This window comes from Medicago sativa, chromosome 8 (assembly GCF_051527215.1).
Source record: "Medicago sativa cultivar Bolivia chromosome 8, Bolivia_mono, whole genome shotgun sequence".
Lineage (NCBI taxonomy): Eukaryota > Viridiplantae > Streptophyta > Magnoliopsida > Fabales > Fabaceae > Medicago > Medicago sativa.
The window spans coordinates 30,316,542-30,333,742 of NC_140756.1; the positions used below are offsets into that span (position 1 = coordinate 30,316,542).

The 17,201-nt window shown below is 33.1% G+C and overlaps 1 protein-coding gene and 1 pseudogene across 3 annotated transcripts; both read left to right on the forward strand.

Annotated features, from left to right (window-relative positions):
- The first annotated feature begins 3,267 nt into the window (after positions 1 to 3,267).
- On the forward strand, positions 3,268 to 9,453 carry LOC146898293 (putative disease resistance RPP13-like protein 1 pseudogene; annotated as a pseudogene). 2 transcript variants are annotated; one of them, XR_015022468.1, is made up of 3 exons: positions 3,268 to 7,296; positions 8,539 to 8,622; positions 9,138 to 9,453. The product of XR_015022468.1 is annotated as a putative disease resistance RPP13-like protein 1 pseudogene, transcript variant X1 (transcript). The 2 variants fall into 2 exon arrangements; XR_015022469.1 differs by having other exon boundaries at positions 8,542 to 8,622.
- Positions 9,454 to 13,692: 4,239 nt separating this feature from the next.
- On the forward strand, positions 13,693 to 16,705 carry LOC146898294 (silicon efflux transporter LSI2-like). The gene is made up of 3 exons (XM_085733383.1): positions 13,693 to 14,877; positions 14,972 to 15,161; positions 16,351 to 16,705. The coding sequence occupies exons 1-3, from the start codon at positions 13,696 to 13,698 to the stop codon at positions 16,611 to 16,613; spliced, it is 1,635 nt and encodes a 544-aa protein (XP_085589509.1). The 5' UTR covers positions 13,693 to 13,695; the 3' UTR covers positions 16,614 to 16,705.
- The last annotated feature ends 496 nt before the right edge of the window (positions 16,706 to 17,201 follow it).

Consider the following 17,201-nt stretch of genomic DNA (forward strand, 5'->3'; position numbering starts at 1 on the left):
CTTATATACCTTTTGTATTCAAACAATTATTTTTTAATCAAATTATGTTCCATATACTCGGTCCCCCTAGCTTTAAATTCCTGGCTCCATCCCTGCGCGCGCACACACTTGTAATTAAGCTCAAAATTAAGTTCAATATCATTTCTAATTGGGTTGTGATCATAAAGAAGTTTCTTATTTCCCTTTTGGATGGGGTCCTAGAATTTGTCTTGGACAAAACTTTGCCTTATTAGAAGCAAAGATAGAAATTTCATTGCTGCTGCAGAATTTCTCATTCGAACTTTCTCCTAATTATGTGCATGTTCCCACCGCGGTGCTTACTTTGCAGCTAAAAAATGGGGCAAGCTTCATTTTGCATAAACTGTAACTCTGTAAGAGCATGTCCAATGGAGTCACTTAGTAGCTCAACTCTTTTAGATGATTTATCTGTAAAAGCATGAGTTTATTTAAAATAAGACATTATTGCTTCATGTAATAAACCACAAGGATGAGTTTATGAACATTCAATAATATGCAGTTTTATACATTTTTTGTTTTGTTTTTAAAGGTAAATTCTTATATACATCAAACTTCAGTGTCTCAATTTATTTAATGTTTTTATTTTTGCATAAATAACGTATGTTCCGTGCGCGCAACTGCAAAGATTATTTTCTCAAATTTTGTTGAACTTAAATGTGAGATAGACTCATCTAAATGTTCTGAGTGTTTATTTAAAATATGCAATTATAAATGAGATTTTATTTTGATTATTATAAAAAGAAAAGGTTGTAAAAAAATTAGATAAATAATTGGAGATTGTTTGACCAAAATTTCACGTGGAAACACAAAGAGCAGGAACAGCTGTGAGCTGTTACAGGATATATACCACTTTTATGAAATTTCATTGATTTTTTTTACAGGCATATATATGAAAGGATGAAATTACACTCGAAGAATTACACCAATAGTTATACCTATTTAATAACATTACAATGGATAAATTTTTTTCAAAATTAACCATTAAATTGAAAGTTAATTAATAATATATATATAAAATTTGACATTAATCTATAAATTTATATTATAACCAATTACACTGACGATATAGAAAATGATTGTAGATTAATGTTAAAATTATATATATGATCATCTATATGATAACTTTCAATTAAACGATTTATTTATTAGATGTTATTGAACTAGTGTACCTATCGGTATAACTTTTTGTGTGTAATTTGATCCTCTTTATCATAAGAAATTCTCATTTTTTTTCATTTCAGAAATCTCATAACATATTCTTTCTAACAAAAAAAAAAAAATGAAATGCATAGAAAATATATTAATTAATTAAACAAGGCAAAGAAACGCTAGAACATAAGATGGAATTTTTCATTATTAAATTTTAAAAGATCAACATATTTTTCATTATTTAATGTTTATTTACTGTTATCACGATTGGTGAAAACATCAGTTACTTTGTATGGATGTTCACGTGTAATTTATTCTGATTGCTTTTGCTTTTGCTTTTGGTGGTGCCTTTCTTTTGGTGGTGCCTTTCTCTTAAAAAAAGTTTGCAGTTTAATTTTTTCTTTTAACAATGAATCTCGAAGAACTAAACTTACCTGAACATTGGATTAACCACAAATGAAACTCGAATGTCATATATTCCACCCTCAGAAGTCATAACATGTGAATTCATTCCTTTTTCAGACAAAGGAACTGGCATACAAAGTAAAATAAATGTGGAAAATATGCAGTGACTTTCGTGGAGAATTTTGTGGTTATAATAGCATATGTGATTAATTTGGAGTTTCAAGCATTTAATGCTGAAGAAAATTCGAGCATTCTTCTTTATGATCATAATAAATTAAGCTATAATTAGGCAAAACAACAAGGATTTGAATCACATAATAGCCACATCAAGGTAGAGGTAAAAAAGGGGAGTGAATTCCCTCTTGTGAAAACCTTCTCCAGTTTTCTACCGTTTAAAACCTAATACATTGTTGATAACAAACCTAAAGCCTCACCCACACTGACGGACCTACATAAAGGTTAGGGGGGTTAAAGTGAACCTCCTCAATTCTTAATTTTACATTCAATTTATTCTGTTTATCTCACGTTGAAACACCCCTCCACACGCACGCATGCGCGCGCGCACACACTTGCCCTTGCTCTCACTTTTTTCCTAGCTATGTAGTTAAAGCATGCTGAGGTGAGACAAAGCTTATGACTGACAATTGCAGTAGCTCATGCGACAACAAGTATTATAATGTCTTGTAGCATATTATTAATTAATTAGTTTAGTGAATGGCTATTATTGTAATATTAATTAGTCCAATGAGAGCTGGTATTATAATTTTTAATTAATTAATTAATTAGTGTATCATTTTCCTAATTCCTTATATTAATTAATTCATCGGTTTTACAATTCAAAATCAAAGCAGAGGATGAATGGATGAACCAATTATTTCATAAATGTCACAACTCTTTCTAATGATTGAAGATTGTGAAGACTAAATTGTGTAATCAAATAGAGATTAAATGGATGAACTGATTCTCTCGTAACTTATATTAAGAGAGATGTGTTCGACAACATTCATAATTAATCAATTATTCAACGATATCATACATAAAATCGTGTAGAGGATAATTATAAAGTATGTATGTAATTTTCTGAGTACAATGTAAATTGAGTAAAATATAATTTTTTTTAATATATATATATATATATATATATATATATATATTAATTATTGATTAAATTATTGAAATTATTGTTTGTCAAAAAAAATAATTGAAATTATTAGAAACTAGTAGCATGGAAACTTCGCTTGGATAAAAGGTAAGTTAATAGCTCCTCACTTCACACCATAATTTCAAACTCCACTAAGTCCACACTTTTACAATATTTCAGCAAATAAATTCTCCTTTTTGTAAATACTCCCTTTTTGTAATTCTCCTTTTTGTAAAAACTCTTAACTATTTATCAGTCTATCTTTTCAAACATTTTTAATTTATCTTTCTTATACTATTAATGAAAAATAACTTCTTAAAGTACCAATTCATAATTTCACTTTTTTTAAATAAAATTAATTACATTTTTTATATGTGAAATGATCAAGACAACTTATAATTTAGGACCAACAGAGTAATTGCTTCCTTAATAGAAAAAGAAAATGAATAAGAAAATCTATAGTGCACAATTACTGAAATTTTAGAAACTACTAGCAGGAAAGTAAATAATAGCAGAATTTAATGAAATTGACAATGTCCCAACAACCCACCATGTATTTTCTCAGCACCATCATTCATTAGCACTAATGACTTTTCACACCATAACTGTATTGCTTGGAAGATTCAACATATAATGGATGACTCTCATCAAAGATAATGACATTTACTAACCATGATGTATTGCAAGTCATCATTCACAAAATTGCTAATTAGTATTATCATTGAGTCACTTGCATAAGCTGAATTTCATATTTGCAATAGTTTTTTCTTTTTCATCAGGCTCCTCCCCTTTTGTGCTATGGCTGTTGAATTTATTGGCAGTGCTCTTCTTTCAGCTTCCCTTCAGGTTGCATTTGACAGGTTGGCTTCTCCTGAAGTTGTGGACTACTTTCAAGGAAGAAAATTCAATGAGAAGCTTCTCAAGAAACTCAACATCATGCTTCTATCCATCAACGCTGTGATCGATGATGCAGAACAAAAGCAGATCAGAAATCAACATGTGAAAGCATGGCTCGATGCTGTCAAAGATGTTGTGTTTGAAGCAGAAGATTTATTAGATGAAATTGACATTCAAGCCTTTCAATGCAAACTCGAAGCTGAATCTCAATCTAGTCCTAACAAGGTATGGAGTTTTTTGAATGTTTCTACAAATTCATTTGACAAAGAAATTGAATCAAAGATGCAAGAAGTACTTGATAACCTAGAATATCTTGCTAGCAAAAAGGATATATTAGGTTTGAAAGAGGCTAGTAGTAGTACTAGCAGTGCTTTTGGTGTTGGATCATGTAGTCAAGTGTCGCGAAAATTGCCATCCACATCTTTGCTGGGTGAAACTGTTTTATATGGTAGAGATGTGGACAAAGACATTATATTGAATTGGTTGATATCTCATACTGACAATGAAACACAATTTTCTATAGTTTCTATTGTTGGTATGGGTGGGTTGGGTAAGACCTTGCTTGCTCAACACTTATATAATGACTCAAAGATGGTGGATGAATTTGATGTCAAAGCTTGGGTTTGTATTTCCGACGAATTTGATGTTTTCAAGGTAACAAGAGCTATTCTTGAGGGTATCACCAGATCAACTGATGATAGTAGAGACTTAAATATGGTTCAAGAAAGGTTGAAGGAAAAATTGTCAGGGAGGAGATTTCTTCTTGTTTTGGATGATGTTTGGAGTGAAAAATGTGACGAATGGGAATGTTTGCAGACTCCTTTTAATTATGGATCCCGTGGAAGCAAAATTATCGTCACTACGCGTAGTATGAAAGTTGCTTCTTCGACCATGCGGTCAACTAAAATACATCAGCTCGAAAGGTTAAAAGAAGAACATTGCTGGCTATTATTTTCTAAACACGCATTCCAAGATGAAAATCCTCAATTGAATCCTGAGTTGGAGGATATTGGTAAAAAGATAGTTGGAAAATGTACGGGATTACCTCTAGCCTTGAAAACAGTTGGAAGTCTCTTGTACACAAAATCATCTTTGGTGGAATGGAAAACTACACTGGAAAGCGAGATATGGGACTTACCTGAAGAGGTTAGCAATATTATCCCCGCTTTAAGACTGAGCTATCATCACCTTCCTTCTCATTTGAAGAGATGTTTTGCTTATTGCTCTTTATTTCCAAAAGATTTGGTGTTTGAAAAGGAGCATTTAATTTTATTATGGATGGCTGAAAATTTTCTACAATGTCCTCAACATAGTAAGAGTATGGAAGAAATTGGCGAAGAGTACTTTGATGATCTGTTATCGAGGTCTTTTTTTCAACAATCAAGTCAAGACCAAACATGTTTTGTCATGCATGATCTTCTCAATGATTTGGCAAAATATGTATGTGGTGATTTTTGTTTCAGGTTGGAAGTTGAAGAAGCACAAAATTTATCGAAAGTTACTCGTCATTTTTCATTTTTAAGACATAGATATGAATCTTCCAAGAGGTTTGAGGCCTTATGTAAAGCTGAAAAATTGCGTACATTTCTACCATTTAGCAGAAACCGCAAAGTGCCATCTTTTCTCAATGAATTCTGGATGTCTGGCCCTTTGTTGCATGACTTGCTTCCCAAGTTTAAGTTCTTACGCACTTTATCTCTGTCTCGTTATTGGACTATGGTTGAGGTTCCTGACACTATAGGAAACTTTAAACATCTCCGTTATCTTGACCTTTCTGATACGAACATAAAAAAGCTACCGGATTCAATATGTTCTCTCTTTAATTTGCAAACATTGAAGTTGAAGAATTGTCAATTTTTGAAGGAGTTGCCTTCAAAATTTCATAAACTCGTTAATTTGCGTTATCTTGATTTTAGTGCAACTAAAGTGAGAAATATGCCGATGCATTTTGGAAAATTGAAGAATCTTCAAGTGTTGAATTCATTCTGTGTAGAAAAAGGTAGTGATTGTGAGTCCAATATTCAACAGTTAGGTGAACTAAATCTTCATGGAACACTATCAATTTCTGAGTTGCAGAATACTGCCAATCCCTTTGATGCATTGGCAACAAACTTGAAAAATAAAATACACATTGTGAAGCTAGAGTTAGAATGGAATGCAAACAATGAAAACTCGGTGCAAGAAAGGGAAGTGCTTGAGAAGCTACAACCTTCAGAACACTTGAAGGAACTATCAATTATGAGCTATGGTGGAACAAGATTTCCATATTGGTTTGGAGATGATTCACTATCTAATTTAGTGTCCTTGAAGTTGAGTAACTGTGAAAAATGTCTCTTGTTGCCTCCTCTTGGAATTTTACCATCTCTCAAGAAACTAAGCATTATAGGGCTATCTAGTGTAGTGTTTATTGGCACCGAGTTTTATGGAAGTAGCTCTTCAACTGTTCCATTTCCATCCTTGGAAACTTTACAATTTGAGGATATGTGTGAATGGGAAGAATGGGAATGCAAAACTGTGACAAATGCTTTTCCACATCTTCAAAAGCTTTCTTTAAAAAATTGTCCAAATCTCAGAGAGTATTTACCAGAGGAACTTCCTGGTTTAATTATGCTAGAAGTTTCTCATTGTGAACAACTTGTGGCTTCTGTTCCTAGGACTCCATTCATTCATGAATTACATCTGAATGATTGCGGAAAGCTTCAATTTGATTACCATCCAGATACTTTGAAAATTCTCAAGATTGCTGGATACTGCATGGAAACATCACTGCTTGAGAGAATTGAGGCTATCATACCCAATATTTCTCTTGAAAGAATGAAAATTAATTCTTGCCCTATGATGAACATTCCAGTACATTGTTGCTACAATTTCCTTGTAGGATTGTACATCTGGAGTAGTTGTGACTCTCTAACTACATTTCCTCTTGATTTGTTCCCAAAATTAAAGGAGCTCCAATTTAGAGACTGTAATAATCTTGAGATGGTTTCACAAGAGAAAACTCACAATCTCAAACTTTTTCAAATATCCAATTGTCCTAAATTTGTGTCATTTCCAAAAGGAGGACTCAATGCACCTGAGCTAGTAGCATGTCAATTTTATAAATTGGAGAACTTGAAATCATTGCCTGAATGCATGCACATTCTCCTTCCATCGATGTATCATCTAATGATACAGGATTGTCCGCAACTAGAGTTGTTCTCTGATGGAGGTTTGCCTTCAAACTTAAAACAGCTGCGTCTTCGCAATTGCTCCAAACTTTTGGCATCACTGAAATGCGCTTTGGCAACAACAACTTCTCTACTTTCTTTGTATATCGGAGAAGCGGATATGGAGTCTTTTCCTGATCAAGGGTTTCTTCCACATTCTCTCACTTCCCTATCCATCACTTGGTGTCCAAATCTTAAGAGATTGAATTACTCGGGTCTCTCCCATCTCTCCTCTCTTACAACATTGTATCTTTCCAGCAGCCCGTTACTCGAATGCTTACCAGAGGAGGGTCTGCCCAAATCCATTTCAACTCTACAAATCTGGGGCAACTGTCCGTTGCTCAAACATCGTTTTCAAAAACCGAATGGAGAAGATTGGGAAAAGATTCGCCACATTCAATGCATAATAATTGACAACGAGATAATAACATGAAATGCAAAGGCATTCACTAGTTCTTCTATTCTCTACAATATGATCAGGTACCTACTTTGGCACACAAATACTTGCTTATATATGTTTGAAACTGAATTTCAAATCCTATATATTTGTATCTCTTGAAATATTGTGTTGATGATTCGATGAGAAAACACACCAATAACAAACTTGATGTGTGGAGCAAGGGATAATTAAGCAACCAATATCAAAGTGAATTGCAATTAAACAAGCAAAAGTAGAAAAACAGCGAGAGAAAAGCAGAGAGAACACAAAAGAATCTGTTTACCCAGTTCGGTCCAAATTGACCTAGTCTGGGGGAGAGAGCAGCCCTCCGTTCCACTATATGATGAGTAACGTTACAAAAGAGATTTCAATGGGTTACAAGAATAAGTCTCCCGCCTAATTCTACCCAAATCCCAGCCTCTTCCTGTAACCAAGAGACTCAATCCTAATAGTGTTTCCCAAGGTGAATCAACCTTCAAACCCTAGTTTGTTGCCAAGAGACAAACTCTATACAAACCCTAGTTTGATTTCTAAACCCTTGTTTCAGCCCCCTCTATCTCTCAAAATAGTCTGATACAAGGCCTATATTTATAGTAAAAGAAACTCCCATAAAATTGTAACAAATCTGGCCCAAAAATACGTTTCTGAAAAATAACAGCACGCGAAATCGGCCACCGATTTTTCCCAATCGGCCACCGATTTTTCCCGAACAGAAAGCCTCCCAAAAGGCAGCCAAAATCGGCCACCGATTTTCCAAATCGGCCACCGATTTTCCAAATCGGCCACCGATTTGTACTTTCAGCAAACATCAATTTTGGCCTCCAAACTCCAATTTTGAGTCACTTTCACAACATATTGATTCATACAGTCATCCGTTACTATGATAGATTAGCTCATGTTTATTTGAAGTACTTCATCTGTCTCAATTTAAGTATCACGTTTGAAATATTTGTTTGTCTCATATTGTTTGTCATTTTAGATTACCAATGAAACTTCGCATACTTTTTTCAATTAATATACCTTTATATATGGTATCTCAATTCTCAACTCACCTAACTAGTTTCAAAAGAAAAAAAAAACTCAGCTAACTAGTAATAAAGCTCATTTTATTATAAAATTAGTACACTCAATGATTTTCTTTAGAAATGTGCATAACCTTCAATGACAATATGAGAGAAGAAATATTGCACTATCTAGCTAGGAAGAGGATAGATCAGCTTACATATAAGTTTAATTTCAAACAAATATGTTGCTTATATTTAATTTTCATGTTTGGTGTGCAGCAGAACACTTGGAAAATGGGGAAGCACGAGTTATAGTATCGGTTCCATCAAAATTAAAGTGCAACAGTTCTTGCATTTTGTTGGGTAAACTCATTTTCTCACTTGCAATCTGCCTTAAATCTGCTTAGTTCCGACTTACATTATTTTGTGGAATGTCCTTTTCTTATGACAATAATAATACTAATCTTAGTCTCAAAAAGCATTGAGAAAACATAATATACTTGGTATTACAAATTTCCAAACTAATTATATTTATTCATGTAAAAATAGGGTTAGACTATGTGTGGCTACGTCGAAAAATTTAACAATGTTGCTTTCTGCTATGTTAAAAGTCTCTTCTAAAATGATTTCAATCTATCTTTCCACATCCCTGCACTCCTTTACTATGACAACCAGTCAGCAAGCCACAATGCTGCAAATTCATCATTCCATGAGAGGACAAAACATATCGAATTAGACTGCATGTAACCTTGTTAGCCTTATCCTAATCCTAGTTTGTTAGAGTAAAATAGCATAAATACCTTTTTTCTCTGTATATTCAGCATGTAATACAATATGATTTGCATATTTTTTTTTAGACTAAATTGAGTCTTGCCCAGGCTTTAGCTAACCTGGAGAAGGAAGAATTGGAGGCTGCCAGTGCCGTAGCAACTGATATGGGACCAGCAGCTGATAAAAGAAGAGGGGAAAATAGAAAGGATAACAGTTATTGAATGTTGGAGTAGTTACTAAAGTACTTTCAATCATAGGTTGGATTCATGTGTATTAGTGGGTTGTTAATTATGCTATGCATTTGCTTGGTTCTACTTCTATGTTATGTAATATAAACTACATTCTGATTTTCATCCAACCATATCACAGTCAGTCAGTTACAGATATCATCATCATATCATGGAATTGAAAGTCAGAAATAAAGTGTTCATGTCTAATTTTGTTAATGGAATCTATTAGCATCAACTATATCAACAAAATATATATCATATTGAAAGTCAAACTAATTAGATTTATTCATGTAAAAATAGGGGAAGACTATCTGCGGCTATGTCGAAAAATTTAACAACTTTGCTTTCTGCTATGTTAAAAGTCTCCTCTAAAATGGAACTAATGTTTGGAAGCTTTGAATGTGTTGGAATGTATATCTATTCTTTATTTCATAAAGATTGATTGTTTTTAGTTGTAGCACCAGACTTGAATTTTCATAATAATAATAAGTGAGAAGGCTTCCAACATAGGCAGGTTTTTAAAGTACAGTTTATATGAAAACAGAATGCTTAGTGACTAGTCAATTTTCGTTAGAATAGATTAGGACTGGTCCACTTGGTACGGTTTATCACGTTATATTTCCATATGGATTGTAACTGGGTCAGGTCTCATGCCCCCCCCCCTCCCCAGTCCTTGTATCTTTTCTTTTTATTTTATTATAATTTTCTTCTTGGCTAAAAAAAAAAAAGAATGCTTAGATAAGATTGTTCAAACAAAAAATATTCCAATCCTTTTTTGGTTTTAAAATCTTGATAAAATAGTTAATTCTTAGCTCTCTCATTGGACATTGTAAAATTCATGATTACTTGTAATTTTCTAGCTAATACTTCTCCGATGTGCATTTTCAATCATTTTATTTGAATTAGGATATTTTATCAGGTAGGTGTTGCTTAGTTTGATCGATTATTATATTAATGTATTTATAGGCATGAAACGCTGAAACTGAAATTTTCGATGTTCATGACGAGAATCTGTGAGATCATGCAAGGATTTACCGGATACCTTATGTGGAAGTCAACATAAACTAGCTTTCCGCAATAACTTCAAATGATGTAGGTTGGATTTGTTTCAGTTTCTTTTAAGCTTTGCTTGGTCAATGTTCGAAAGCTAGTGTTAATTCTACATATTTTCTATGTTAATAGCACACTCAAATGAAGCTCATAAGATGTTTCAGTATCCATGTGAAGTTTCTGGTTTCAACGTTATACAATTTCCATAAATGTTGATTTGATATGATTGATAATCTTGCTTATTCAAAAGATGATTTTTCCTGTTATTAGAGTGTGAAAAATCAGAGATTTTTGAAAATATAAATGTAGGGCCTTTTTACTAATATTGTATGTTATTAGCGATTGTAAATCATATTGTTTTGGAACTTTTTTATGCATTATTTTGTTGATAATGACTTTGACTCCATCTTATGCGAATGGGAACTTGCAAAATTTTCAAGGTCAACTACATGTTACAAGGTTTAGGTTTGAATAGAGCAAAATGGGTTATCGCGTCCCCGGGCTGGACAGAGTGCGTGTTGTGCTAAATTGGCATGACACTGTGTAGTCAATTTAGCGGACAAGAAATGAGCAATTATTTAACAACGGCGTGCTTTTTGCCTTTTCTTTTACTGATATTCTTTCTCCTTTTCCCTCTTCTTTTATCAGTTACCAAAATTCTTGCGGAGTAATAACAATAATAACTAGAATGGAAATACCTATAACAAAGCAATAATAATGTCGTGCGTGTGTAGATAGAGACAAGAGGAACCTGAAAATGAGAAGATGCAAACAAAGTTGTTCAAACATCTGAAAACGAACGACGAAGAAGAATAAAAATAATTCTCTCTGAAAACGCAAATTAGTTAAAGAGCACTTTTTTTTTTTTAGTAAATATTATGCAGGGAAAATTAACTATCGGTTTTAATCGATGTTTTGGATTCATTAAAAATAAAAGTAAGAACATCTACACATTCTCACACACAATCTTGTCCTTGAGACAAAATCCAATGATAAATTTTTGATTCATAGACCTTAATCGATTCTTCAACACCTGTTCGGTAATTCTTCAAGACAGTGAGAGCGATTCACAAGAAGATTAAAACAGGTTCTAATAGTGGCGATTCATCGTTCAGAACAGGAAAACTTTAAGGATAACAGTAGTGTTAATATTAATAAACAATCATGGTTAAGGGTTTTCAAAATTCTGTGAAGTTTGAATACAATTTATTAGATCTAAAAATCTTCCAATTCTTGATGTTAGACAAATTGATGGTCTTGATGTTTTCAATGGATAATCTGCACTTGTGTGTTCTTGGTGATGATTATAGATAATAATTGTGTGTAAGAATGTGTAACTGTTCTTACTTTTGTTTTGAATGAATCTGCCGATGATGGATTTAATTGAGCCCTCATAAAATCCACCGTTTTTATACTTTTTTTTAAGGGAGTGTTATTTATATGATTACTGCTTCCCAATAAATATTTGTCTATTTGAAATACGCTTTGGATATTCCACTTTTGGCGCGGTTGTGAATGCGTTCATTATTTTGTCCTCTAGACTGCTGCATTGTCTTCTGTCTATTTGAAACAAATGGAGTAAATGACTTATAATTTATATCATCATTGACATGATTCTAATCCGGCTTATCTATGAAATCCTGGTCACTAGAAGAAATATACTCGAGAGTGTTTTTAAAATTGCAACATTTCTTAATGTAGCATCAATATGGATATAGGAGCAATGTTGGATTCTTTTGTTATTAAAATGCTTTTTCAGTCCCCCCATTTTTTGGAATAAAAAATTTTGGTCCCCATTTTAAGAACTTGTTTTTTTTTTCTTCCTCCAATTTAACACCTGAAAGAGATATCTACATTTCGTTATCGATTGTGATCGGAAAAAACAAGCATGCCAATTAATTTGGGTTGCAAGAAGTCAATACCCAAATTTAGAGTGCAAGACGTCAATACCCAAATTTGATGCCAAACTTACCAAACCAGATGCCAAACTTGGAGTGCAAACTAGATATCAAACTAGAATCACTAGACGCGAAACTAGAAGTGCAAGAAGTCAATACCCAAATTTGAGGTTTCTCATTGTATTTTGAGGTTTCTCATAGTTCCACTATACATACCGTTTTTCTTTTTCTTTTTGGTTCAATAGCCTAGTGGCAAGATCACACACTTTTTTAAAGTGTAGAGAAGTGGGGAATCCGGGGTTCGAACCCCGGCCCCTGCAAACATTGTCCTTGGTAACTACCAACTGAGCTACACTTACGGGACATATATACCGTTTTTCTATTAAATTGTTTGATAACAAAATTTGCTTATAAAATAGAGTTTGATCTTTTAAATAAAGGGAAATGCTAACAAAATTTGTTGTTAAGAAGTCTAAATAAAAAATTTTGTCTCGAAAATTGTGCATTCAATGTATTGAAATTGAAACTTTAAAAAAGTAACCTTTTCTACAAGTTACCAATTATTTTCATTTTTTAATCCTTACTTAAATAGTCTTTTAACAGATATTTCTTACTTTAAATAGTCTATAAACATTCTCATATCAATACATACAAGTTTGCTTTTGCAAATAAAATTCCGCAACGGGCATGATGCATATTTTTAATGGTTTTTTGCATATTAAAGATTTTTTAATAAAAACATTTCATTAATGTTAATAAATTTCATTAAATATCTTTAAAAATTTATAATATTTCCAATATAATTGTATTTTATATAATTAACACAATGAACGAGATTAGGTGAATAACCGAGATGTCTGAAGGTTCAAACTCCAAACCTTACATATATAAGACAATGTCTTTAACAACTGAGATAAGTTCACACGATTTTTCCGTTTATTATTTTAATAATTATTATAATTATAATTCACAGTTCACACGATTTTTCCGTTTATTATTTTAATAATTATTATAATTATAATTCACAGTTCACATATAAAATAGTGTCATGTTTCAAGATGTGACTTTGAGGTGTGAAGACACCTCAATGATCCATATATATATATATATATATATATATATATATATATATATATATATATATATATATATATATATATAGATATGGATACATGCTACAATTTTAACTATCTTTTTTTTTTTTAAAGGAACAATTTTAACTATCTTATTCCTTAAAAAAAAAATATACTCTTTCCAAAAGTTTATAGTTTTTCATGCAGATGACAAAAATCCAACTTAGGGATAGGAAGTTGACATGAACTTACAAGGTGTGTGGTAAACGTTTTGTGATGTTTTATTAGTCTTCTATTTTCCTTAAATATAAATGTTATATAAGATGATATTATCTTTGCTAATATTTTCCACAGCCAAATTTCCATAGTGGCCTAAAGGCGGAGTTTTATTCTTTTGATCTTTGAATCAAAATAATGGCACTAGCTCCTATTCCAAAAGTTGTTCTAGGTTCAATTGCCTTTGCAATTTTCTGGATATTAGCAGTTTTTCCAGCAGTTCCTTTTCTACCAATTGGTAGAACAGCAGGATCCCTATTAGGTGCAATGCTTATGGTAATATTCAGAGTTATAAGTCCGGACGAAGCTTATGCTGCAATCGATCTTCCGATTCTCGGTCTTCTATTCGGTACAATGGTTGTTAGTGTATATCTTGAAAGAGCAGACATGTTTAAATACATAGGAAAATTACTTTCTTGGAAAAGTAAAGGGCCAAAGGATTTACTTTGTAGAATCTGTTTGATTTCAGCTTTATCAAGTGCATTTTTCACAAATGACACTTCTTGTGTTGTTTTGACTGAATTCATATTGAAAATTGCAAAACAGCATAATTTACCACCTCAACCTTTTTTGCTTGCACTTGCTTCAAGTGCTAACATTGGTTCCTCAGCTACACCAATTGGTAACCCTCAAAATCTTGTTATAGCTGTTCAAAGCAAAATTTCATTTGGAGTGTTTTTGCTTGGTATTGTTCCAGCAATGCTTATAGGAGTTGTAGTTAATGCTTTGATTCTTATAGCTATGTATTGGAAATTGTTATCTGATCATAAAGACATTGAGGATGCTATTGCTGAAGTTGCAGCTGAAGAAGAGGTTAATTCTCATAAATTTTCACCAGCTACAATGTCTCATTATTCATCAGCACTTAATTCTCAAGAGTTGAATGGATACCTAGTTGAACCTTCTAGTATTCAAAACTCTCCTCAAGTTCATAATCTACGAAACCGATTAGTTTCGAGTGATAGTGAAATTGATCGGTTTCATGTTGGTAGCACAATTGATTCTGCTAGAAATTCAACTGCATCAAAGGAAGGGACTAATAATGACTTGGCTTCTCAAACAAATGAGGAAACTAGTCCTTCAAAAACCGTGGTCGAAGTAGATAGAACAACAGAAGGACATGATTTGATCTATTTAAAATGGAAGAACTATTTAAGCGCTGAGTGGAAGCGTAGACTGTGGAAATCTTGTGTTTATATGATCACATTAGGAATGTTGATTGCAATGCTTCTTGGTTTAAATTTGTCGTGGACTGCAATTTCGGCCGCATTAGCTTTGATTGTTCTTGACTTCAAAGATGCTGGGCCTCCTTTAGAGAAGGTACTTAAAAACTATAAAACATGGCTATTATTATTCTTGTGCTAGTTGAAAATTGAACAAATGTCTTAGACTTTTTTTCTTCTTGTTGATACAGGTTTCATATTCACTTTTGATATTCTTTTGTGGAATGTTTATCACAGTAGATGGATTCAACAAAACTGGAATTCCAAGTGCTTTATGGGAATTGATGGAGCCTTATTCACGAGTTGATCATTCTAGTGGAATAGCGATACTTGCTCTCGTTATACTTGTCCTATCAAATTTAGCTTCGAATGTACCAACTGGTAAGTGAATGATTATTAGGTCGGGGCCTTTGTCCTGTTGGAACCGTTTAGTAACTGGAGAGGATCCATACTCATGATTTCCGTCCCAAAATATTTCATGTATGTTTTGTGTCTAATCTTTCATTTTTTATTTCTTTTCTGTTCCATGTGTCATATGGTGTTTGTAATTTAATGCATCAATTTGGTATGGTAGGAGCATGATTTGTAAAGTCTTTTTTTCCCATGTTGTTCACTGATAGTTTCCAGGACTCAAAATTAGACCCTATAAAGCTCTTGTGATTTATTTATGTGGGCCAATCATTTATATCCTAATTATGGGAGGAATCAACTTGTATGCAACATCTTCTCAATAAAAAATTTGCTTGCAACATTAGGAGAGATAAAACAGATCTCAAATCTATTTACATCAGTATAGTGAAAACATGACCTGGCCGGTCGATTCAGCCAAAAATCGGCTAGTCTGGCAGTTGGTTCAACCAAGGTCGGTTAACAGTCCTATAGAACCGAAGAAACGTAGTTGAACTGCGGTTGGTTCATCCGGTTTGTTATATTTTGTTTAAAAAAAACATCATTTAATATTTATTTATTAAACCACGGTCTCACAGATTCGGCTTCTGGTCATTGGTTAATGTTGAGTAGTTTAGACAGATAAGTTACTAGGTATGTTTTCCATATCAGATTAGGCCTTTAATTTGGGACAATAGGAGTTTACCTTTGATGGGAGCATTTGTTATAATTTTCGTACTGTTTTTACCAATAATAAACAACTTTATGATTGATAGAAACTGTTCCTATCATTAACGAGGTGACATCTTGTCAAAAAAGTTCACTGAGGCGACTTTCAAAGTGCTGTTGATTGCAAATTTCGTAATAATCCAAGAAATACAGGAGCTTTCATTGTTGTTTGCAGAAATCTTTAAAGCACTTGAACGTCTTCTTTAAAGATTTTCAATTCAAAGGGGCTTAGACATTGTTGGATTGCTAAATTTTCCTCATCTCATGAGATGCTTTGTTTCTAATGCTACAACTCAAAAATTATGTTTGATAGAAAATTACAATCATTGCTCCAAATATTTCCTCTTCCTATCCTTGAGAATTATGGAGTTAAAAAATTTAGTTATATCTATCTTTTGGAGGAGATATTTTATCTGATGTATCATTGACCAATCTTGTGTTTACATTTTTCTAGTACTATTGCTTGGAGCAAGAGTTGCAGCTTCAGCTGCTGCAATTTCCCAAGAAGATCAGAAAAGAGCTTGGCTCATATTGGCTTGGGTCAGCACTACAGCAGGGAACCTGTCACTATTGGGATCAGCAGCAAACTTGATTGTTTGTGAACAAGCTCGCCGAGCTCCAAACCTATCATACACATTAACCTTCTGGAGTCATTTGAAATTTGGCCTCCCTTCAACTATTATAGTAACTGCTATTGGTTTGACACTCATAAGATGATAAAAAATTGTTGTTTAACTCCAAAAGGGTCCTGTTGTAGAAATTTACGTACAAGCAAAATCGATTTCTTGATATACAAGTTAAAGGGTATATGAGAAGAAAATATACATATATGTAAATGAGTACCGAGTTTTCTGTGTTTTGAACATTTGTGTCCAATGAGTAAGTGATTGTGATGATTCCAAACTTTTAAATTGAAAATGATCAGCGACAGAAAATCAAACATCCACGCACCAATTCCAAGAGCTTGATAATTCCCATGTGTTGCGGATTCGATGAGAAAACACACCAATAACAAACTTGATGTGTGGAGCAAGGGATAATTAAGCAACCAAAATCGAAGTGTATGGAACAGTTATAATCACAAGCCAAAAGTAGAAAACAACAGCGAGAGAAAAGGAAGAGAGAACACAAAGAATTTGTTGACCCAGTTCGGTCCAAATTGACCTAGTCTGGGGGAGAGAGCAGCCCTCCGTTCCACTATATGATGAGTAACGTTACAAAAGAGATTTCAATGGGTTACAAGAATAAGTCTCCCGCCTAATTCTACCCAAATCCCAGCCTCTTCCCGTAACCAAGAGACTCAAT